Raw genomic sequence first — 23,796 nt, forward strand, 5'->3', positions numbered from 1 at the left:
GGCATTGCTCTGTTACCTCTGGCTGGGCTCCGTCGACGTCCGAAGCCTGCTAGCCCGTCGGGCAGCTGTCGAGCCATGGGAGCCCGTTCGTGGGCAGGGCCGGGCAGCTTGGGCCGCCGCTGCCCCATCGCTGACCCTCGCGCGAAGCTGCGCACACAGACTGGAGACATCTTCCAGGCTGGGCCTCCTGTACACGCCGCGGCCCTGGGGTTAGGGGCGGCCCGCGCCCCTCTCAGTGGGGGGCGCCCCGACTCGCCGGGGGCGGGGTCACGTCCCACCCGGGCCGCCGAGGGCACCGGCGTTACGGAAACCTGAGCGTGGCCAACAGCAGGGGCTTCCTGGGCCACCTCCCCAGGCGCCTGTGGCCCGCGGTGGGTGCGCTGACCGCCGCCGCCCCCGAGCCGTCGTGGATCCCACTCGCGCGCACAGCACAGCACCTGTGGACGCCCTTGTCAAACGTCTGGAGCTCCCCCGAGGGAGCCGAGCCCTGGACAGACATGCTACTACTCCCGTTTCCTGCCCCTTCGGAGCGGCAAGGAGTGGGTGAGGCGGAACCGGGTCACTGCACAGAGGAGCCCCCCGTGCTAAGGGCGGCCAGGCCCTGCAGCGGGGGTGCTGGGGCCTACTCCGGGATGGCGAGCAGGTGGGCCTCGGTCCACCGGCCGGCGCGTGAGGGAGGGCGCCCGGCGGGAATACGCCGCTTGTATGCGCCCCCTCGGTCTGAGCAGGCCCGAGCGCGGCGCCGGGGCCTGGCCCACTCCCACCCATGGCATGACCCCGGGGGACCCCGCGTTGAGGTGGCCAACGGCTGCCCTGGCCCAGGCCGCCGGGCCCTCAGTGGTCTGACTGACGGGCTGGCTGCCTAGGGCTTCAGAGAAGCCTTTGGGGAAGGGGAGATGCTTCCTACTGCTTGTGGGGGGGATGTTGTGTTTTGTGGGGGTCGGGGGTCACAGCCCTCCCTAGAGTGGTGGGGGAAGGCGGCTGGCGCAGCTGGCCGGCGATGGGCGGGGTCACAGGCGAAGTTGTATGTGTGTGTGTGAGTGTGTGCGTGCGTGCCCGCTCGCCCGCACGCCCGCCGGCCCGCCCGCGTGAGCGTCTGTGGAGTGCCGGTGTGGGGGAGGGAGCTCGCGGAGGAGGCTCGCAGCTTGTGCGCAGGCGCCGGCATCCAGCCGTGCTGGGGACCTGGAAGGAGGCGGGCAAGGGAGCGGGGGCGGTAGGCCGGCCGGAGGGCTTGCGGGCTGACGCGAGGTGGGGAGGGCGGGGAACCGCGTCGGCGTCGCGGGGCGCGGGCGATTCGAGGCCGACGCATCCGCGCGTGCGCGCGCCGGCGGTGTGTCCGCGTTAGAGGGGAGTGACGCGTGCGCGTTCTCGTGTGTCCCGGAGAGCGGTAAGAAGCGCAGGGAGGCTTGAAGGAGGTGGGGGTGGAGAGACGACGGGGTGGGGGGGGTGGTGAGGAGACGGCGCCTGCGCAGTCAGCCCGAAGGAGCTGTGTGTATGTGAGAATCTGACGGGTTCAAAATGGCGGCGGCTGCTTCAGCGGATCCTCCTGTGTGAGGGAAACAACACCCCTCCCCGGCAGCAGCGGCGGCAGCGGCGGGTCGCAGAGCACCTTTCCAGCTCCTGGGCCTGTCGCAGCTGTTTCTCTCCCGGGCAGGGGGCTCTTCTGGTGGAAGGGCAACGACAGGGGGCCCATCCCCCGGAGTCCCTCCTCTGCGACTGGGGAGTAGCCGGGGGGTGGGGGGATCGTCCCGCAGCGCGGAGCCCCGGCTTAGGGGACGACGCAAACGCAGCCGGGGGCCCCCAGTCAGAACACTTCGCTGCTCCCGCCCCCTCCGCCCCCCGGGGCCGGGGCCCGCGTTCCGGGGGGCCGGGCGGCGCGGGGAGCGTCGGCCGGGTGGATCTCAGCTGATCGGCCGCGTCTTCTGGGCTTCGGAAGCGTCTGTGGTCGGCCGGGGGTACCCAGAGGAGGGTGTTCCTCGCGGCCGGGTTGTCCCGGGTCTCGGGCTGAGGCTGCTGACGGCCGGCCCGGGGGAGTCGCCGAGTGGTCTTGCTCTGCTCTCCTAACGCCTCGGACGCCGAGTCCGTAAAACCAGAAGAGGAGGTTTGATTCAGTAACTGTTTCTTCTTTTCCGGGTCGCTCTGACCCTTGTCTGGAGACTGGGTTAATATACAGAAAAACCGAAGACGACGTTAGGGATTTAATTTTTTCTGTTTTTGGATCTTCTCTCTTGGACAAGAACTCAAGAACAAAATCCCCGGTGAGATTTCCCCTCCCCCCTCCCCCGCCCTGGGAAGTTTGGTTCCCTGTCTTATCTAAAGACTTGATGTAAAGTTTTTATTTCTTTGCAAGGGGTGAACCATAGAAACGCCTTTTCCCTGGGGGAGCAGTCGAGATTTGCCGCTTTCCTGTCCAGCCCTGGCGGCACTCGTCCAGGGGGTCGGACTGTGTCCCTCGCTACCGAGGCAGAGGAGGGCAGTGCCACGGACTGCTCTCGCAAACTGTGTCATCGGGTCCTCTGAAAGGATTCCGTTAACGTGGCCGTAATATATTTAAAGAGAGAAAAACATTTGCATTCCCAATGGAAGCCATTATCTAGGAGAAAGAATATTTAGAGAAATAAAAACCCTTGCTTGGTGTTGTGGATTGTTTGACGCGCCAACCTGTCTTTATTTAATAGGTGTTTCAGTTGTTTGATTTATTATTTGACCGTCTAGATCATTTGGTGTTTTTGCCTTCGTATTGAAACTCTAAAATTTGTTTCCGAGTTGTACACCTTGTGTTGAGGTGTGGAGGGTAGTTCTGGGAAGGCAACAATTGTGCACAGTCTTACTAGAAGGATGTGGGGCATCGGTTTGGAGTCTTTGTAAAACCTCATTTTCCTTGCCCTCTTTTTATGAAAGTAACCTGTCCCTTTTGCTCATAGTTTGTCATTACTTGTTTGAGATATAATTTGTTTGGCATCTGGATTAGTTTTGTTCGTACTTCCCAACTGATCATTCAGGCTTTAGAAATAAAAGTCCTTGCTGGGTTTGGTGGTTCGCACCTTTGATCTCCGGGAAGCAGAGGCAGTCGGATCTCTCGAATTTGAGGCCTGCCTGGTCTACATAGTTTAAAGACAACCAAGGCTATATAGAGAGATCCCATCTCCAAAAAAAAAAAAAAAAAAAAAAGTCCTGAGTCTTTTCCTCTTTTTTCTCCTTTCTTCTCTTTATTTATTTATTTATTTATTGCTAGTGTTTCCAGGAAGGAGAGTTTTGCTAACTGCAATCTCATGGGCAGAAACAAAATGATGTGGCCTGGTCCCAAGGAACTGAAACCAACGTGTCCTTTTCCTTAGGCCTCCTAGAGTTGTGATGAGATTAATGTTGACAAGACATGGCACCATTTGCCCAAGAGGGTAAAGGTTCCAAATTCATGAAAAGGATTCTCAACCTTTAACTTTATGAGAAGGAAGGATAAGTTTGAGAATGAGTTCTTATTTCTGTTCATTTCCTTTGCAATTTGGTTCCTAAGGAGGAAGAGGAGGAAGGCAGCCCCGGAGTGGTTTCTTTACAGTACTTTCATTCGAAGAGTAAGAGATGGAACCTGAAGAAGAAAGGATTCGGTACAGCCAGAGATTGGTTAGTATTTTTAACTCCCTTCTTTTGGAAGTAATTATTCTATATGGCTTTTCTGTGTACCAGAGGAGGAGTGAAGGTACAATATTATTATCTTACCTTGTTTTTTTTTTTTTTTTCTGTCGAGTAGTTAGAACCTTAATCCATCCTGTTTTGAAATGGAGTTACAGCCTAAACTTTTATAGAAATCATTGCAAATATTGCAAATCAAAGGTTTTTGTAGATTGCAATTTGACTAATAACTTGGAATACTGATATCGTAAATTTAATTGAATACATTATCTTAAAAATGTAAATTTGAGGAACAAACCAAAGAAGGTTAGTTTTATTAAAAAATATATTAGTGTTACTTATTAAAAGTTTGTAGTTTTTGAGCTGAGGTGTTAATAATTAGCTATGATTTTTTTTTTTTTGGAAAGTTAGCAGTGGTTATTTTATTAACAGTGTGGTAAATTTGGAGGATTGTTGAGGGGATTGATTGAGAACAATACTTGATGCTGATAAAGTTCTCTTGGTTAATATTTTAGAAAGAATTTATGAGATGTTACTGAAGGAAAGTTTTGTCATAGTTTGGAGTGATTAGGTTGTACGTGCATTTGGATGTTTTTAGTTCTGCTTTCCTCTCAGGGTTTCTCTATTGGAGTTTAAAAAGTTTTTTTTGTTTTTTGTTTTTTTTTCCTCCTTAGTCATAGAGACCTTTATTAGTATTATTCACCATGTGTTTTGAACTTTTGAATGTGTGTTTGTAGAGTGATATAGGAGGAGAGCCACAAAATGGTATATGAAATCTGCTGAACTGAAAGGCTTAGCATAGTACTGAAGAATATGTGGTTTTATTTGGCTCTGTGTTCAGAGTGTGTTTGGAAAAGTGAGTAAATAGTTCCCTAATCTATTTTCTGGTGATCCTCACTCTTAGAGAAAAGGCTATAGCTTATTTTATTTATTTATTTGTTTGTTTGTTTGTTTATTCCCCCCAAGACAGGGTTTCTCTGTTTAGCTTTGGAACCTATTCTGGCACTGTAGACCAGGCTGACCTCAAACTCACAGAGATCTGCCTGCCTCTGCCTCCCAAGCACTGGGACTAAAGGTGTGAGCCACTACCATCCAGCTTTGCTTTTTTTTTTTTTTTTCCCCTTTGAGATACTATATCACATTGTAGCTTGGGGTGATCTGGAATTTGTGACAGTTCTCTTTTCTCAACCTCATGAATGCTAGGATTTCAGGTGTGAACTACCTTGCCTGCTTTCTTTTGGCTTTTTTCTTTTGTTAATGTTCTTGTTAGAAAGGTTTGATGCAGAAGACTAGAGAGATGGTTCAGTCAGTGGTTAAGAGCATTTGCTGCTCTTGCAAAGGACCTGTTTTAATTCCCAGTACCACATGGAGACTCACAACTAACTGTAATTCCAGTTCCATAGGCTCTGATACCCTATTCTGACCACTTGGGTACCAAGAGGGCAAAACACAGAAAATATAAATACCTAATTTTATTTATTTATTTATTTATTTATTTTTGGTTTTTCAAGACAGGGTTTCTCTGTGGCTTTGGAGGCTGTCCTGGAACTAGCTCTTGTAGACCAGGCTGGTCTCGAACTCATAGAGATCAACGTGCCTCTGCCTCCCGAGTGCTGGGATTAAAGGTGTGCGCCACCAATGCCCTGCTAAATATCTAATTTTTAATGGTTTGACATGTATTGGCAAATATGTATGTATGTATGTATGTATGTATGTATGTATGTATGTATGTTCTGGCCAGTTGTGTTTCAGGGATTTGTTTTACATCCCTAAATCTATACCCATTTATAAGATTTTATGCTGGGTGGTGGTGGCACAACCTTGGATCCTGCAGCATTTGGGAGGTAGAGAGAGGTGGATCTCTTGAGTTAGAGATCAGCCTTGGTCTACAAGAGTGAGTTTCAGGACAGCTAGGGCTATACAGAGGGAAAATAAAAAAATTCTATCTACCTATCCATAAGTAAATATTTGTACAATATATAGATAAAATACCCCACCCCCATTCTCTATGTAGCCTTGGCTGTCCTGGATGTCCTGGAACTCACTCCTGAGTTTAAGACCAGGTTGGCTTGAACTCAGATCCACTTGCCTCTGCCTCCTGAGTGCTGGGATTAAAGGCATGTACTACCACACCCAGTCAGATATTTGTCTATGAATACATAAAGTTAAAATAAATTTACCTATATGTATGTATGTGTGCCTTATGTATGCAGATGCCACAGGCTAGAAAAAGGCACTGGATCCCTGAAACTGGAGTACAGTACAGACTTTTGTGAGCCACTGTGTAGGTGCAGGTTTGTAGTGATCCTCTTTCTCCCACTATCTTGAGTGTTGGGATTGCAGGCACTATACCTGGGTTTTTAAGTAAGATAATCTTTTTTTTGTTGTTTTTTGTTTTTTGAGACAGGGTTTCTCTGTGTAGTTTTGGAGCCTATCCTGGCACTCACACTGGAGACCAGGCTGGCCTCGAACTCACAGAGATCCACCTGCCTCTGCCTCCTGAGTGCTGGGATTAAAGGCATGTGCCACCAACGCCTGGCCTAAAATAATCTATTTTTAAGTGAATTTTAAGACTTACATGAAGGTTCATTTCCCAGCCCCTTCCCCATGGTGACTCACAGCTGCTTGTTACTCTGGTTCCAGAGGTTCTGATGCCCTCTTAAGATCTGCATGGGCTCTTGCATGCACATGCTACACATTACACACACACACACACACACACACACACACACACACACACACACACACACACACTCTCTAAATGTAAAAAAAAAAATGAAAATACTGATTCTACTTTTTCTTGTCCTTAAAGAGTTACAGATAAAGATAAAAGAAGTATCACTGTGATAGGAAAAATGGCTCATTGTTACTGGCTAATAGCACACAAATTAGTTGAATATGCAGTTGATTCTTTATGAGTTCCTAACTCAACTAGCCATGGTCCACTAACACTTTAAAACAGAATGTGTCTGTGTTGACCATGTACAGACATCTTTGTTAATATTCCCATACAATGCAGTTAATGATGACAGTGAGATGTCATATAATAACATTAAAGACAAACATACTGTGTCTATTGTGTACCTGTTTCATGAGTTAGTCATGTAGTATGTTGTCTGTAGATTTGTATAAGTATGCTGTATGGTGTTAGCAGGATAGTGAAATTACCCACCTAAGGGTGCATTCTCAGTGTTTCTTGTTTTAAGAGTGTATCTCTGTATTTAAGTGATGCAAAATTACTTGCTAATTTACTTTTTAGCAGCCTTTAAGGTGGATTCTTTTTTTTTTTTAAAGCAGGATTTCTCTGTCTTGTTCTGGCTGTTGCTCTGTAGACCAGGCTGGGTTCAAACTCAGAGATCTGCCTGCACCCTCCCCCACCCATTGAAGGCATGCACCACTACTGCCCAGCTAAGGTGGATTCTATGATTCCCTTTTACAGATTTGGAAACAGGCATAATGTTTCTCCTGGGTTATCTAGCTGAGAAGGGACAGAGCTACAATTCAAAGATGACAGTCTGGTTAAGCTCTACTAAACTGTTCAACTTTGTTGGTGGTACTTTTTATGTTCTGATGATGGATGAATTTCAGGTTTTACCAAATTATCTTTCTCATTTGAGAGATTCATTCAGTTAAATGTTTGTTGAGTGCTTATGCTGAGCCAAACACTTAAATTTTCTAATACTGTAGTGTCAGGTGCTGCTGAACACTTTGATAAGTTATGACAGTGATGAGATGCTTGTAGAGTTGGGAGTGCTTTTTTAGATTGGGTAGTTGGTGAAAGGTTCTCTGAGAAGATGGCATTTTAAATTGAGACTTGAAGCTACTCTTCAAAGTCTTAAATAGGAATGAGAAACTATCAGTAACATTTAACCATGTATCAGACCTTAAGAAAGGCTCTTAGATTAGAGTAATATGCAAAATATACAGTTTGCCTTGGAATCTACTTTTGTTCAAACATTAAACAAATGTATGTACTAGTCATGTTAATTATGGTTATGCAGAGGACTACAAAGAAATACAGCACATAGTGTATAATAGTGACCTAATCCAGTCTACACTTAGTAATGGGGTATCAGAAGACACTTTTGCTAAGAGTGTTTAAAGTTGAGACCTGAAGAATGAGGTGAGAAAGAGGTGTAACTAGGCAAAATGGAGGAGTGATTATTGTACATACAAAAAAAAAAAATCTTAAAGCTGGAAGGGATTTGACATTTTTTGAGAGACTTCTCAAGCAATTAAATGCTAGCTAACTAAAAAGGTCAGTGTAACTATAGAGATGTAAGTGAAAGAGTTAGAATATTGACAAAGTATTATTATTTTTTTTTCTTTCTTGGTCCAGAGTAATAATGTTTAAGATTATGATATTTGACTGGATTGCAGAAAGGATTGGAATTACTATACTTAAAGAAACCCAGGGAGAGTACAGAAATGGATTTGAGACTAGTTAGGACACTGGTGGTTCAAGCAGTATGTTGGTACAGGATTGTTGCAAGCTGGTAGGAGATTAAAAGGGAATGATTTGAAAAATACTTACAGAAAGTATCATAGGCTTTTTATTGATAAGGTGTTTTGAGAATTAATGTAAAGGAGGTATAGCTGTGACTCCTAGGTTCCCTCCTTTGTGGCTTATAGTGTAGTGCATTCATTACCATAGGGCACACTTTTTTACCTTTGTTTGTTTGTTTTCTGAGACAGGGTTTCTCTGTATAGCCCTGGCTATCCCGAAACTCACTTTGTAGACCAGGCTGGCCTTGAACTCACAGAGATCTGCCTGCCTCTGCCTCCTAAGTGCTGGGATTAAAGGTGTGTGCCACCATGCCAGGTTGTTTTATTCTCTAAAGTTACTTTTCAGTAATTGTATATTGAAGGAAACCTCTTGGATCCTTGTTTCACCTGTACCTCATGATACCTAACTGAATATAAGATGGAAAGTTTTGTCTGTGTAGTATGTTCCTGCAGCCAAGTATGTTTCTTTTTCATGGCATATACATTAGCATGGTGCCATTTATGTCATTAACTCTCATTTTACTGGATGGTTAACTGAATACACCAAGGGCAAACTAGAATGTAACACAATTAATTTAATCGGTTCCCTTTTAAAGTGTTTGGTGGTAATGCTATAATTATCAAGAGAGTGGTTGTCAGGAAGGAGAGGGAAGGGGAGTGCCATGGAATAATAATTTGTTGTCTTTTGCTTCATTTCTGATCATTAGAGAGACTGTTTGTGTTCTTTGAACCTTTGAGTTACTTTTGCTCTGTTACTGTGTTCTTCAGTTTACTGTCATAATTAGTTTGATTACCCTGGTTCCTTGATGCTGGAAAATGGTTTCCCTGGATAGCATCAGTCATGACTGAAGTACAAGACATCCTGAGGATATTAATATGGCAGTCTTTTGGTCTTACAGAGCTGAATGTGTCAGTTTAACAATAATTTAATCTTTAAACACTTAACATGAAAGAATTCTCCTGTTTCTGCAAAGACCACTTAAATTGTATATGAACTGCTAAGGAATTAAGCTTACTTTAACTTTTTGTCTGAAAAGCATTTGATTTTACTACTTTTTTTGATTTTTCGAGACAGGGTTTCTCTGTATTGTTTTGGAGCCTGTCCTGGGACTCACTCTGTAGACCAGGCTGACCTCGAACTCAGAGATCCGTCTGCCTATGCCTCCTGAGTGCTGGGATTAAAGGTGTGTGCCACCAACGCCCGGCTTATTTTACTACTACTATTATTTTATTTTTAATTAAAGTCAGTCTGTGTGTGTGTGTGTGTCTGTCTGTCTGTCTGTCTGTCTCTGTCTGTCTGTCTCTATTTTTGTTAGGCTGTGGTAGTGTGTACCTTTTGTATGCCTTTAATTCCAGCACTTGAGAAGCCACCTTGGTCTACTGAACAAGTTCCAGGACAGCCTCCAAAGCTACAGAGAAACCCTGTCTTAAAAAAAAAATTAATAAAAATAATAATTTTAAGGTCTCACTATGTGGTTTTGACTGTCTAGAAATTACTGTGTTGACCAGGCTGGCCTTGAATTTACAGAGATCTGCCTTCCTCTGCTTCCTCAGTGCTGGGATTAAAATTGTATGTCACTATGTCCAGTAAGCGATTTATTTTACTTTGTTTATTTAATTTGGGAAGGGGCGGGGTTGAGACAGGGCTTCTTTTTTTAACAGCCCTAGCTCTCCTGGAACTTGATTTATGGGCCAGGCTGTCCTTGAACTTGCAGCGATCCACCTGCCTCTGCCTCCCAAGTGCTTGGTTTAAAAAGGTGCTCCACCAAGCCCAGCTAAGCATTTTATTTTTAAGATTTATTTTAATATTATTTATTTGTGTGTGTATGCGTGGGGAGCATGTGATTTCAGAGACCAGAAAAGGGTAGGTATCAGATTCCCCAGCGCTGGACTAAAGGTGCTTGTGAGCTGCTTGACATGGCACTAGGAACTGAACTCGGGTCTGCTGAAGGAGCATTAAGCACTCTTGGCCAACAATAATTTCCGTATACTTTGGGTCCTGGGACTACTAGGTAATAAAGAAAGGACAGACCCATGTACACAAAAGATGGAGTCAGGTGGACTGTGATGGTGACACCAACTACAGAGCAACCCATAATCTTAGCACCTTTATTATGTATAGAACAGAGTGAGTTAGCAAGTCTTGGTAGATAGGTGAGCAGTCACAGATTGTAAACATTGGAAGAAGGAGCTGAGTTTTTTAGTTTTTGCAACATTGGAACTTGACCAAAGGAAGGCTTGGTGATCCCTGAGCCTTACTGGGGAATGGGGGGTGTGTGTAGAGCTTTGCCTTCCCATAGGTCTGAGGCATTGGGTCTTTGACATAGCAATGCCATGTCAACAATACACATTCAGGACTTATCTGTCCCTAAACATTGACTCAGGCCTTCTCTACTCCTCCACACTTAACTACTAGGCAAGCCATCTCTCCAGCCCTATGCAAGTGTCCTCCCTGACCCTATCAGATCTTCCTGTTAAGTTCTTATAGCATAGAGTACCCCCTATGCTCAGTACTTACCAGAATGTGCATTTTACTTATTAGGGGTTTTTTGTTCTGTTTTGAAAATTTTTATTTTATGAGTATGAGTGTTTTGCTTGTGTGAATGTAAGTGTACTGCAAGCATGCCTGGTGTCCTTGTAGGCCAAAAGAGGACACTGGATCCCCTGGAATTGGAATTGAGGACCTTTGTGAGTATCTTATGGATCCTGGGAACTGAACTAGGTCCTCTGCAATAGCAACAAGTAGTTTTAATAGCCGAGTCATCTCTCCAGCCCCCTTATTTTTAACAGATACAAAAGAGCATAATAATGTGGTACTTGGTAAATTCACAATTGGCAGCTGGGCATTTGTGGCACACGCCTTTAATCCCAGCACTCGGGAGGCAGAGGCAGGCAGATCTCTGTGAGTTCGAGGCCAGCCTGGTCTCCAGAGTGAGTGCCAGGATAGGCTCCAAAGCTACACAGAGAAACCCTGTCTCGAAAAAAAACCAAAAAAAAAAAAAAAAAAAAAAAGTTTTGGGACAGAGGATGTGATACACCCTGTAATCTCAGTACTAGGGTGATGAAAGCCAGAGGAATGGATGTTGAAAGTGTATTCTTGGCTAAATAGTGATATCAGGCTAGTCTGGGCTATATGAAACCCTGACTCAAAAAAAAATCAGTAAAGTGTTTTTTTGTTGGTTTTATTATTTTACTGGCTATGCTTTTTATTTATTATTATTTTGTTGTTTTTTTTTTTTTCTGGGGATCTTTCAGTCCTGTGCCTACCCCTTAACCCTTACTTGAATGTACCATGGGATACCCAGTCAGTTAGGTTATTGCTGCAGTACAAACTGGTCCTTATGATTATAAGCAAACCCTTAGTCATTGAGCCATCTCCATTTCTGGATTTTCAACAAAAGAAAAAATGGTGTGTAGGTGGGGGGTAATATCTATTAGCATAGTCAACTATCCTGAGATGCCTATACCCACCCTGAGCACTCTGTGGTAATTACTGTGCTTAAATCTTCTTAAAGCTCTTCCAGATAAACCCTTCTCTGCTTCATTAAAAACAAAAACAAAAAGCTAAAATTCAGCTGGTGTGGTAGTACTTAGCATTCATTAATCCCAACACTCAGGAGGCAGAGGCAAGTCTCATCAGGGCTACAGAGAGAAGTCCTGTCTTGAAAAAACAAGAAGCAAAAGGCATAATTCTAGGGTGCTGCAGGGATGGCTCAGCAGTTAAGAGCCCTGGCTGCTCTTGCAGAGGTCCTGGGTTCCATTCCCAGAACCCACAGAGTGGCTCATAAACATCTGTAACTACAGTTCCAGGGGATTTGGAGCTGCCATCTGGCATCTGAGGGTACCAGGCACACACATGGTGTATAGACATACATGCAGCAAAACATTCTTACACATAAAAAATAATTTAAAATTTATTTTAAAACAATTCTATTTAAAATATTTCCATTGCTCAAATCTCCCTATTTGCCATTTTTGTAGTGGCTGGTTGGTTCAAATCTGGGGTCAGGGTCTTTCTTCCTCTTCCTCTTCAAATATTTATTTATTTATTATGTGCACAGTATTCTGTCTGCATGTATCCCTGCAGGCCAGAAGAGGGCACCAGATCTTACTGTGGATGGTTGTGAGCCATCGAGTGGTTGCTAGGAATTGAACTCAAGACCTCTGGAAGAGCAGCCAGTGCTCTGAGTCATCTCTCCAGCCCCCAGGGTCTATCTTCTTATCCTGTGTGGTTGATAAATGCCTCTGTCTGTCTCTCTTCTCAAGACAGGGTTTCTTTGTGTTTTTCTGTGTAATAGCCCTGGCTGTCCTGGAGCTTGCTCTGTAGACGAGGCTGGTCTTGAACTCTACCTGCCTCTGCCTCCCAAGTGCTGGGATTAAAGGTGTGTATCATCAATGTGTTACCACAATCTCTCTTAACCAATAGATGCCTACTCTTCTTTTTTCTTGTGTGTCTGGCTAAGTAGTCACCTGTCTGTAGAACTTAATCTTTTCTGTATTTCATTGACTACATATCAATGGTGGGTTTTTTTTATTTTTTTATTTTTTTTTTTATTTTTTAACTTTTAGACAGCATCTTAGTATCACTGTGTAGCCCAGGTTGTACTGAACTCATGGTGATCCTCCTGTCCTAGCCTTGTAGGAACTGTGATTATAGGTATGTATCATCATTCTTGGCTGTGGTAAACAGAATAAATCACACTTTTCCTTTTATGGTTTTGTCATGTGCTGTTAAAAATTTTATTTTAAAGCTGTCTTTTTGAGGGGAAATGTGATAATAGCCCATTTTGCTCATCAGAAAATGGCTCAGAGAAGTTAAATGACTTGCCCAGAGCAGTTAAACACCTTTGAATGGCAAAGATGAGAAACTAAGTCTTTTTCCTTGGTTGAATTTCTCTACCATATTAACCCTTTTTGTTTTTCCACTAACTGAAAATGATATTTCACTCAGCTACTTTTTCCTAAAGTTCTCTACCTGGTCTTACTTTTGGATCTTTATGTATACAATTCCTTAACCAACCATATTTCCTTCTTTTAGCTGTATGTATCAGGCCTTAGCTAAGATGTAACAGTAGCCTCTTGAGAGTTTTAACATCTTCATTCTTACTAGATAAAGGTTCCTCTTCTATTAATGTGGGTTTTCTGTTGTCAGAGGAAAAATAATCCCACTATTGTCTTTCCATTTGCTCTCTCTATATTTTGAGGACAAAAACCACGATTCTTTTTTTTTTTTCTCGAGACAGGGTTTCTCTGTGTAGCTTTGGAGCCTATCCTGGCACTCGCTCTGGAAATCAAGCTGGCCTCAAACTCACAGAGATCCGCCTGTCTCTGCCTCCTGAGTGCTGGGATTAAAGGCGTGCGCCACCAACGCCTGGCAAGAACCACGAGTCTTACTGATCAGAGTAGTAACAGTGCCTGGTACATCACAGATGTTTAAAATAACAACAACAACAAAAAAGGAAAATAGTTGTGTGTAATTGTGTAACTACTTGTGATAGATATTTTTGGTATTGTATACTTAGGCCTCATAGTGTATTTAACTTTATAATTTCTGTGTGGCATCATAATGTTCTGATGGGGGTTGTCCTTCTGTATGCTGTGAACGTATGTTTATAAATGGTTTCATTTAAATGTGTTGGTTGTAAATGGTTAATGATCACAGTCAATCTCTTTCTAAAGAAAAAAGGGACTATGATATAAAATGAATACTTTGCATTGGTATGGATTTTGGTTTATTGATACAAATTTAAGGCCAATTTTGCTATGTATATTTCTACTCTTGTTTAGGTATTGTGTTTATGCAGCTCATTTAAAAATGTAATATATACTGGGCCGGGCATTGGTGGCGCACACCTTTAATCCCAGCACTTGGGAGGCAGAGGCAGGTGGATCTCTGTGAGTTCGAGGCCAGCCTGGTCTCCAGAGCGAGTGCCAGGATAGGCTCCAAAGCTACACAGGGAAACCCTGTCTCGAAAAACAAACAAACAAACAAACAAATGTAACGTGTATATATATACGAGGCTGGAGAGATGGCTCAGTGGTTGGGAGCTGGCTGCTCTTGCAGAGGACCCAGGTTCAATTCCCAGTACCCACAAGGCAGCTCACAAGTGGATCCAGGGGATTTGATACCAATGCACATAAAATAAAAGTTAAATAAATTTTTAAAAATATAATAATGTATAATTAAATACAGATTGTAGGTAGTCACCTATAATAGTCAAAACTTAGATTTTTCTAGATATATAGAGATATATTTCAAATGAATAGGTATTTTTTGTTTTGTTTTAAGATTTATTTATTATGTATACAGTGTTCTGTCTTCATATATGCCTGCAGGCCTGAAGAGGGCACCAGATTTCAGTACAGATGGTTGGTTGTGAGCCACCATGTGGTTGCTGGGAATTGAACTCAAGACTTCTGGAAGAGGAGCCAGTGTTCTTAACCTCTGAGCCATCTCTCCAGCCCTGTGGATAGGTATTCTTCAAAAACTTTCAAAGACCTACAGAATATGGCATTTAAAATTAGGGTTTTTCATGACAATGAGACACAACTGCTCCTGGCCACACCAGTTACATCAGAGAGGAAGATGGGTATTGAAGAAACTTGTTAGTAAGTTTGCCTTCAGTGTGGCAAAACTGGCTTATTGGGCAAAGAACTGCCTTTCCCTCGACTGCTGACAGTAAGCACACTGTCCAAACTGGACAAGCAGGTTACAAAGGATAGTGACTGCTGAACTTCCAAAGAGACAGGATGGTTGGTTCGTCAGGGTTCCTGCTATACAGAAGAAAGCAACTGACTAACTTTGCTAATACATGACAGAACAGATCTTGAGATTTCCTACTTCATTAAAAAAGTCTGCCGGACACACTATAGCCTATGGGCTGAAGATAGATGCCTCAACATTTCAGGGATACTTTGGGTGACTGTCCAGGCATTGAGATGTGTCTGTCAATTCTAGAGTTTATGTATTATCCTTCTGGGGTCTTTGATGGAGTTGAAGACAGTTATGATTATTTTTATGGTTTTCCTTAGTTATGATAAAAGATAAATTATATATAAAACTTTAGGCTCACAAAGACAGATGAGAAATTTTAAATTTTGCCAAATGTTAGTGGGCTTAAATATTGTTAACTGTAGTTTTTGCTTGATAACTGTTTTGTTATATATAATTTGTTTTGTTTTCTCTGTATTGCTTTGGAGCCTGTCCTGGAACTCAAAAGTTCTGTAGACCAGGCTGACCTCGAACTCGCTGAGATCTGCCTGCCTCTGCCTCCCAATTGCTGGGATTAAAGGTGTGTACCACCAATGCCCATCTCAGAGGCTTATATTAATTATAAACAGACTCAGGCTTCTTATTGGCTAACTCTCTCTCTTATTAACCCACTTCTATTAATCTGTGTATTTCCACATGGTCTTGGCTTACCAGTGAATCCCAGACCTCTTGCTTCCTCGGCAGCTATATGGCGTGCCTCTGAAGACCTCTTCCCAGCTTTCACCTAGTCTGGTAGCCCTGCCTATACTTCCTGCCTGTCTACATCCTGCCTATCCATTGGCCAAAACAGCTTTAGTTATCAACCAATAAGAGAAACATATTCACAGCATATAGAAGAACATCCCTCATCATTTTCTCTTTTCTGACTAAATATAAAGGAAGGGTTTAACTTTGGTTTTTTTCTAGACAGGGTTTCTCTGTGTAGTTTTGGAGGCTATCCTGGCACTCGATCTGTAGACCAGGCTGGCCTCGAACTCACAGAGGTCCTGCCTGCCTCTGCCTCCCGAGTGCGAGTGTTGGGATTAAAGGATTAAAGTGCACCACCAATGCCTGGCCCCATTTTGGTTTTTTAAGATAGTTTCTGTATAGTCCTGACTGTTCTGTATCTAAGCTCTGTAATTAAAGGGTGGAATTAAAGACATGTGCCATTTAACAAAAATATAGTCAGAGGCAGACATCTCTCAGACCCCAGGAGGATAAAACTCTAGAATTGACAGAGACATCTCAATGCCTGGACAGTCACCGAAAGTAGCCTGGTCTACAGAGTAAATTCCAGGACAGCCCATCTCTCAGACCCCAGGAGGATAATACATAAACTCTAGAATTGACAGAGACATCTCAATGCCTGGACAGTCACCGAAAGTAGCCTGGTTTACAGAGTAAATTCCAGGACAGCCAAGGGCTATACAGAAAAACCCTGTGTCAAAAAAAAAAAAAAAAGAATCATCCTGTGTCTTTTTTTTTTCTATTCTTTTAATCTTTCTTTTATTTGTTAATTATAGCCATTCAGATAAATTGATTATACTGTAGTGTGTTCAGTTGATTGTATCTTTTGTTATCTTGTGGCATCTAGGATCCTGTCTGAAAAGTTTTACCTGTGTTGATGGGAACCACTGAGGGTTTGTTCAAAGTAAGGAGTAGAGGCATCACCTTTAATTTAGTTTGGGACTTGAAAGGCAAGAATTCTTTGCTCAGGGCTGGAGAGATGGCTCAGAGGTTAAGAGCACTGGCTACAAATCTTTGAATATCTATTGGACTTTCCAACTATTGTCAAAAGGCTCAAAAAATGCAAAATTTTCCAACTTCACTGTCACAAGCCAGATGTAAAATTCCTTTCTCAATTATTTGCCTATCAGGTGATAACTGTTAAATTTTATTTTTTTAAAAAAACAGTTGGGAGTTTCTTTATAAAGTATATAAAAATTTCAAAAAAGGAATAATTTCGCTTTTAACTGTATTACTGAATACCTGAGGTAGTTGAGTAAAAATGCATGTTTAATACCCTGCCCGAAGCAGTGGGCACTTCCCTTAGGTTATCCACATTAATGTTAGAGAGACAGGAAATAACAGTTCTACTCTAATGGCTTTACGGCATTCTACTTTGATCCAATCTATTTTTTCTAATTTATTTGATGAGTTTAGTGAATGTACCATTTATGCCAATCACTGGCATTAAAGAGGATGTTAAAAATTAAAAAAAAAAAAAAAAAAAAAAAAAAAACGAGCACTGTCTACTGGCTACTCTTCCAGGGCTCCTGAGTTCAATTCCCAAGACCCACAAGGTGACTCACAACCATTTATAATGAGATCTGGTGCCCTCTTCTGGAATGGAGGCAGAACACTGTATAAATAATAAATAAAATCTTAAAAAATTATTTGTTCATCTCTTTACTGAGTATATCTTTTTCAAACCTCCCCCATTTCTTTGTATTTTTTGTTTTTAGATATCTAATTTTATAAGTGTAAATTTGCTGGCCCTTCATTTCTCAGTAATGATATAAAATACAAAAACATTTTCTTATATTAAGTTTGTCTTAACTCCATAATGGGTAGAATCTTTCTTGTTCTTCTAACCCATGATTCCCATTCTGTTGAAATATCTCCTACTTCAGACTGGTTCTTTTCTGTTTTCTGCTTCTCTCCAGTTCTTTTGTTTTGTTTGGGTGTTTTTGTTTTGTTTGGGTTTTTGTTTTTTCAATTATGGGTTTCTCTATATTGTTTTGGAGCCTGTCCTGGAACCTGTTCTGTAGACCAGGCTGACCTCGAACTCACAGAGATCAGCCTGGGCCTGCCTCTGACTACCAAGTGCTAGGATTAAAGGTGTGAGCCACCAACACCCAGCCTTTTGTTTGTTTTTTTGAGACATGGTTTCTCTGTGTAGCCCTGGCTATCCTGGAACTTGGCTCTGTAAACCAGGCTAGCCTTGAACTCATAGATATCCTCCTGCCTCTGTCTACTGAGTGTTGGGATTAAAGGTGTATGCCTCCCCACCCAATGTTTTGTTTGTTTTCTATTTTCTCAATTGTGGCAGGTTGGTGGTGGCTCATGCTTTTAATCTAAGCACTGGGGTGTCAGAGGCATGTGAATCTCTGTGAGTTTCAGGCCAGCCTCGTCCACACTTGACACTGTCTTTGATAATGGAATAAATTGTTGATTTTAATGAACTGCTTATCAGTCACGTCTTTCATGGGTCATGCTTTTGGTGGTGTTTCTGAAACTAGGAAACCAAGTATGGTGGTATACATCTGTAATTAGAGCAGGAGGTAGAGACAGAAGAATCCGGAGTTCAAGGTGACCCTTGTATGGATACAAAGCAGGCCAAACTCCGGTACAGTTTTCTCTCATACTATCTTAAAGTTTGCATAGTTTTATAGTACATGTAGGTCTATGAACCATTGCTTCCAGATATTGTAACAGAGTTTAACTGTATCTGTTTGAATGTGAATTTTGAGTTTTTCTTGCACTATTTGTTAAAAACACTGGCAAGTTACTCTCCCAACTGAACCATATGTCCTGCCCCTATATGGTTTTCTTACACTGTTTCCCTCATTTAATCCTAATACAACTCTTATTTTGTGGTCTTTCTTTTTTTGTTTTTTGAGACAGGGTTCCTCTGCATAGCTTTGGAGCACATCCTGGCACTTGCTCTGTAGACCAGGTTGGCCTTGAACTCACAGAGGTCCTGCCTGCCTCTGCCTCCCGAGTGCTGGGATTAAAGGCGTGCGCCACCAACGCCTGGCGGTTGGTTGGTTTTTCATGCCAGGATTTCTCTGTGTAACGGCTGTTCTAGAATTAGCTTTGTAGACCAGTCTGGCCTCAAACTCAAGAGAGGCTTTCCCTGTCGAGTGTTGGGAACAAATGTGTGTACCAACACCACCAGGCAAAAAAAAAAATATTTTTAATTTGGTGTATATGTACATGGCTTTCAGCATGTGCCATTACATTACCCTGGAACTGGGATTTCAAGTAGTTGTTAGCTACCTGATTAGGGTGCTGGGAATTGAACTTGTGTACACTGCAAGAAACAGTGCTTGCTCTTAACTGCTGAGCCATCTTTTACCCCTAATTTAGGCTACTTTTGAGATTGTTTTTTTGTTTGTTTTTAATTAATTTTTTATTTTAGAAACAAGCCTGCTTCACATGTCAGTCCCTTCTCCCTCTCCCCCTTGAGATTGTTTTACAAATTTATTTTTTATATATTTTATTTTAATGTCTTTAAAATTGTGTAGTCTTTTGTTTTTAGATAGGGAGGTGAATGTCTACAAATGAATTTGTATATGTGAGTGCTGGTATATGAGGACAGACACAAGCATTAGATCCTCTGGAGCTGGAGTTGAAATCAGTTGAGCTGCCAGACCTGAGTAGTGGGAACCAAATTAAAGTCTTCTGAAAGAGTAGTATGCAGTTAAGCACTGAGCCATCTCTCCAGCCCTTAATTTAATGTCTTAAATGTCTACACTCTGAGAAACCATGATAGGTATTTAGTAGGTCTGAATTGGTTATGTTTTTATTGTGAATTTATATCTTTTTTTATTGTGAATTTATATCTTTGGGCTAAAAGAGGTACCAAAATAAAATTCAGCTGGGTATGGTGGTGATGCCTTTAATCCCAGAGGCAGAGGCATGTTTGAGTTTGAGGCTATACTAGTCTGTAGAGTGAGTTTCAGGGTAGATTGGGCTAAACAGAGAAACTTTGTCTCAAAAACAAAACAAAGTGTAGACATCACAGTTTGGAAGACCTGTAACTTACTAAAACTTCATTTTATTTTGTGCATTCTAAGAATATCAGTTAATCTTGAGCTTGGAGAAAGGAAAGTGGATGATTTAAACTAGCAACTAAAACTGGAAGTCATACTCTACATCTAGGGAGCAGTGATTTCTTAGTAGAGAGGAAGGAAAAGCACATGATTTCATTCTTGTATCCTTTTACAGCGTGGTACCATGCGACGTCGATATGAAGATGATGGCATTTCAGATGATGAAATTGAAGGGAAAAGAACTTTTGACTTGGAAGAGAAGCTCCACACCAACAAATATAATGCCAATTTTGTTACTTTTATGGAGGGAAAAGGTCAGTATCATTTTGGTTCAGACCCTGAGCCTCTTGATGTAAGAAGTCATTGACTCTGAGAGCTGTGGGTTTAGCAACTTTACAACTTTAAAATATTGCCTGTTGAGGATATTTATTTGTCTCAGTGTTCATTCTCTGCTAAATTTGAAGTAGTCTTTTACTAGAATAAGAATGCTACTGGGGAGTAAGTCCTTTTTCTCATTTCTTGGCTTGGGATTAATTAAAAATAGCACAAGTATGGTGGCACATGCTTGTAATCCTAACACTTAGTGAATAGAGACAGGAGGATCAGGAATGGTTAAGGGCCATCCTAGGCTACATGAAACCTTAGTGAGAGGGAAGAGGGAGAAAGGTACAATGAAATCCCTTTTATGAGGTGGAATTCCTCATATGTTGTGTAGTTTTTATCCTCAGCAAAAAGATACTGGACGTATAACATTCAAACTATTTTGACATGTTGATAATTTCTAATTAGGATGTATGAAGTGTCTCATTAACAATACTAACCTCCAACCCTGATTTTTCAGTGTGCTTTCCGTATTTCCTAAGAGAGAATTCTTAGTAACATGCAAAAGTTATATGATCACAACAGTATGCAAAGAGTAACAAACGCCATCAATACATTTTTACCTAAAATTTCTCTTATAAGTTAGGTGTGGTGGTGCACATCTTTAATCCCAGAGCTTGGGAGTCAGAGGCAGGTGGATTTCTCCTAGTTTGAGGCCAGCCTGGTTTACAAAGCAAGTTCCAGGACTGCCAGGACAGAGAAACCTGTCTAAAAAAAAAACAACAAAAAATTATTATGTAATCTTTTTGCCTTTTTTTTCAATGATTCCTCTCTAATGTTTTTTCCCCTTTGGTTTCAGATTTTAATGTGGAGTATATCCAGCGGGGTGGCTTGAGAGACCCTCTGATTTTCAAGAGTTCTGATGGACTTGGAATAAAGTAAGTGCTTTGGTGCTGGCCTGAGATGGTTACAAAACAGCTGTTACACTCAGGTATTCAGACAATGACAATGTTGAACCCAGAACAGTAGCTAGTTGAAGTTATGTCTCTTGTTTCAAAGGTGATTCATATACTCAGAAATGAAAAGTGTAGATGAGCTTAAAAAAGCTTAAGTCTCTTGAATCTATTATTCTTAGGTAATTGTTACTGACATTTCAGCTTTTCTTCCTTTTATACATATATAATTATTTGTATTTAAAAGCATTTAAACTGAAACATGAAGATTGATGGTTTTGTAGAGTTTTCCATACTTTTAAGAAATGACCCCCCCCCCAAGAAGAAAAGAAAAGATCCATACTGATTAGAGAAGTAGTGCTTCCTATTTATTGTTGTTTATTTCATAGGATGCCAGATCCAGACTTCACAGTGAATGATGTCAAAATGTGTGTGGGTAAGTAACAAACTTTTGGCCTCTTACAAACATAGTAAGGAAAAAAAGGAATTCTCGAGCTTGCTATTTTGTGGTATACGATAGTGCTGTTTCTTAGTTTGGAAATTAAATATTGTAGCACCACCTCTTGCCACTTAGACCCTTGTTTGACAGCCTAAATTCTTTGATGCCTGTATTATTTGTGCCCTAATGCTCTATGTTATTCTAAGCACCTGTCACCCATGTATTACTTGGTACCTATCACAACTTATGGACCAAGTACTCAGTAAATCTGTTGTGATCGATATTCTTGTCTTTCAAGCAGAGCTCTTTTATGAGGCCTAGATACTTTCTGTGAGTACTTACCATTGTAGAAGTTCACTTGGTTTTTTTGTTTGTTTTTTGAGACAGGGTTTCTCTGTGTAGCTTTGGAGCCTGTCCTGGCACTCGCTCTGGAGACCAGGCTGGCCTCGAACTCACAGAGCTCCGCCTCCCAAGTGCTGGGATTAAAGGCGTGCGCCACCAACGCCCAGCCAGAAATTCACTTGTTAATCCCTTTTTATTTTTATTGTTATTTCTAGACAGAGGTTCTGTCTAGAAATACTAGGCTAATGTATACTAGGCTAATCTCAAACTCCTCACATAGCCAGGGATGACCTTAAACTAATATTACCTACATGTCCCACTTTTTGAGTGCTCCAGTGACAGGCATGTGCCACACACCCAGATTATTTAGAGCTGGGGATCAAATCCAGGGCTTTGCCCATGTTAGGTGAGCATTTTTTCAGTATCTGAGTTATATCGTCATTTCTTTCTTTCTTTAATTTGTGTGCATTGGTGTTTTGCCCGCATGTGTCACATACCCTAGAACTGGAGGTAACAGACAGTTTTGAGCTGCCATATGGATGCTGGGAGTTGAACTGTGGTCCTCTGGAAGAACAGCCAGTGCTCTTAACTAACCACTGAGCCATCTCTCCAGCCCCTCACGATTGTTTCTTAGTTAACCTTTAGGGAAGTAAGGCAGTAGATAGCCATAGCTTTCCTGTGTTGGCTTTTAAGATTTCTGTTTATGAGTCACAGTCTCTCAAATGTAGCAGTAGCTGTCTTGACAGACTGGCCTCAAACTCAGAGAGATTGGCCTGCCTCTTCCTCCCAAGTGCTGGGATTAAAAGGCATGTGCCCCTACCTCCCAGTTAATCCTATGATTGTTAATATTCTTCATGTAAATGATCTGTACATCAGAGTTCTGAATACTCTGGTAACACTGAGAGAATAAAATTGCTTTTGTTGTGTCCAGAGAGTTCTTGAAGGAAGACATTCACTTTTATCATTTTTTTTTAAAGATTTATTTATTTATTATGTATACAGTATTCTGTCTGCATGTATGCCTGCAGGCCAGAAGAGGGCACCAGATCTCATAACAGATGGTTGTGAGCCACCATGTGGTTGCTGGGAATTGAACTCAGGACCCCTGGAAGAGCTGTCAGTGCTCTTAACCTCTGAGCCATCTCTCCAGCCCTCACTTTTATCTTTAAAAAGAGAATGTGTGAGAGAGAGAGTGTGTGTGTGTCTGTGTCTGTGTGTCTGTGCTTGGGCATGTGAGCACATACATGCTTATGTGCATATGTGCAAGTGCCCAAGGGGGCCAGAGGCATCAGATACCCTTTAATTGGAGCTACAGGCATTTATTTGTGAGCTACCTCTGATACATGGTGTTAGAATTTGAACTCAGGTTCTCTGCAAGAGCAGTGCACATTCTCTTGATTTCTGAGCCATCTCTCCCATCTTATTTTTTTAAATTGTGATTAAATATAACATGAAAATCACCTATTATAATCACTAAATTATACAGTTCAGTGGCATTACATCTATTCAGTGTACAACCATTATCAATGTCTACTTGCAGAACTTTCTTATCACCCAAAACAAAAGTCTATTAAGCAGTCATTTCTCATCCTCTTTTATGGAGCTCCCCTGACAACCACTGATCTGATGCTTTATACATCTGGGTTTAATATGTGCATTTCATATAAATGGATTTATATGATAGGTAGCTTTCCATCTAATCACTCCTCACGTATTTTCCAGGGTTATTGGTGTGGTAGTGTGGATTAGTACTTCACCTTTTTTTTTATTTTTTTTTCTTCTTTTTTAATTTTGAGACAGGGTTTCTCTGTGTAGCCCTGGAACTTGTTCTGTAGACCAGGATGGCCTGGCGCTCAGATCTGCCTGCCCCTGCTTCCTGAGTGCTGGGATTAAAGGTGTGCACTGTCATTGCCCAACAGTACTTCTTTCTTTTTATGTCCCTTGCATTGTGTAATTCACCATTTTTTTAATTTATTCATTCATCTAGTGATGGATCTTGTAATTATTTTTTTCATTTATTCATTCATCTAGTTATGGATGTTGGAATTATTTTTTTAATTTAATTTTTACATTCCA

General features: G+C 42.0%; 1 protein-coding gene across 3 annotated transcripts in view; it reads left to right on the top strand.

The window, feature by feature from the left end:
* Nucleotides 1-1,281: 1,281 nt before the first annotated feature.
* The window catches only part of Kdm2a (lysine demethylase 2A), a 65,440-nt gene continuing 42,925 nt past the window's right edge, over nt 1,282-23,796 (top strand). Inside the window, exons 1-5 of one of the 3 annotated variants that reach the window (XM_027408683.2) lie at nt 1,282-1,387; nt 3,515-3,621; nt 19,841-19,979; nt 20,846-20,924; nt 21,329-21,375. In XM_027408683.2, coding sequence (XP_027264484.1) covers nt 3,580-3,621; nt 19,841-19,979; nt 20,846-20,924; nt 21,329-21,375 — 307 coding nt within the window. In that variant the 5' untranslated portion in view covers nt 1,282-1,387; nt 3,515-3,579. Of the gene's footprint in view, nt 1,388-1,949; nt 2,259-3,514; nt 3,622-19,840; nt 19,980-20,845; nt 20,925-21,328; nt 21,376-23,796 lie in introns of those variants that run through there. The other 2 variants (XM_035442048.1, XM_027408682.2) reach the window with 2 other exon arrangements.

Source organism: Cricetulus griseus, chromosome 3 (genome assembly GCF_003668045.3).
Source record: "Cricetulus griseus strain 17A/GY chromosome 3, alternate assembly CriGri-PICRH-1.0, whole genome shotgun sequence".
In the NCBI taxonomy this organism is placed as follows: Eukaryota; Metazoa; Chordata; class Mammalia; order Rodentia; family Cricetidae; genus Cricetulus; species Cricetulus griseus.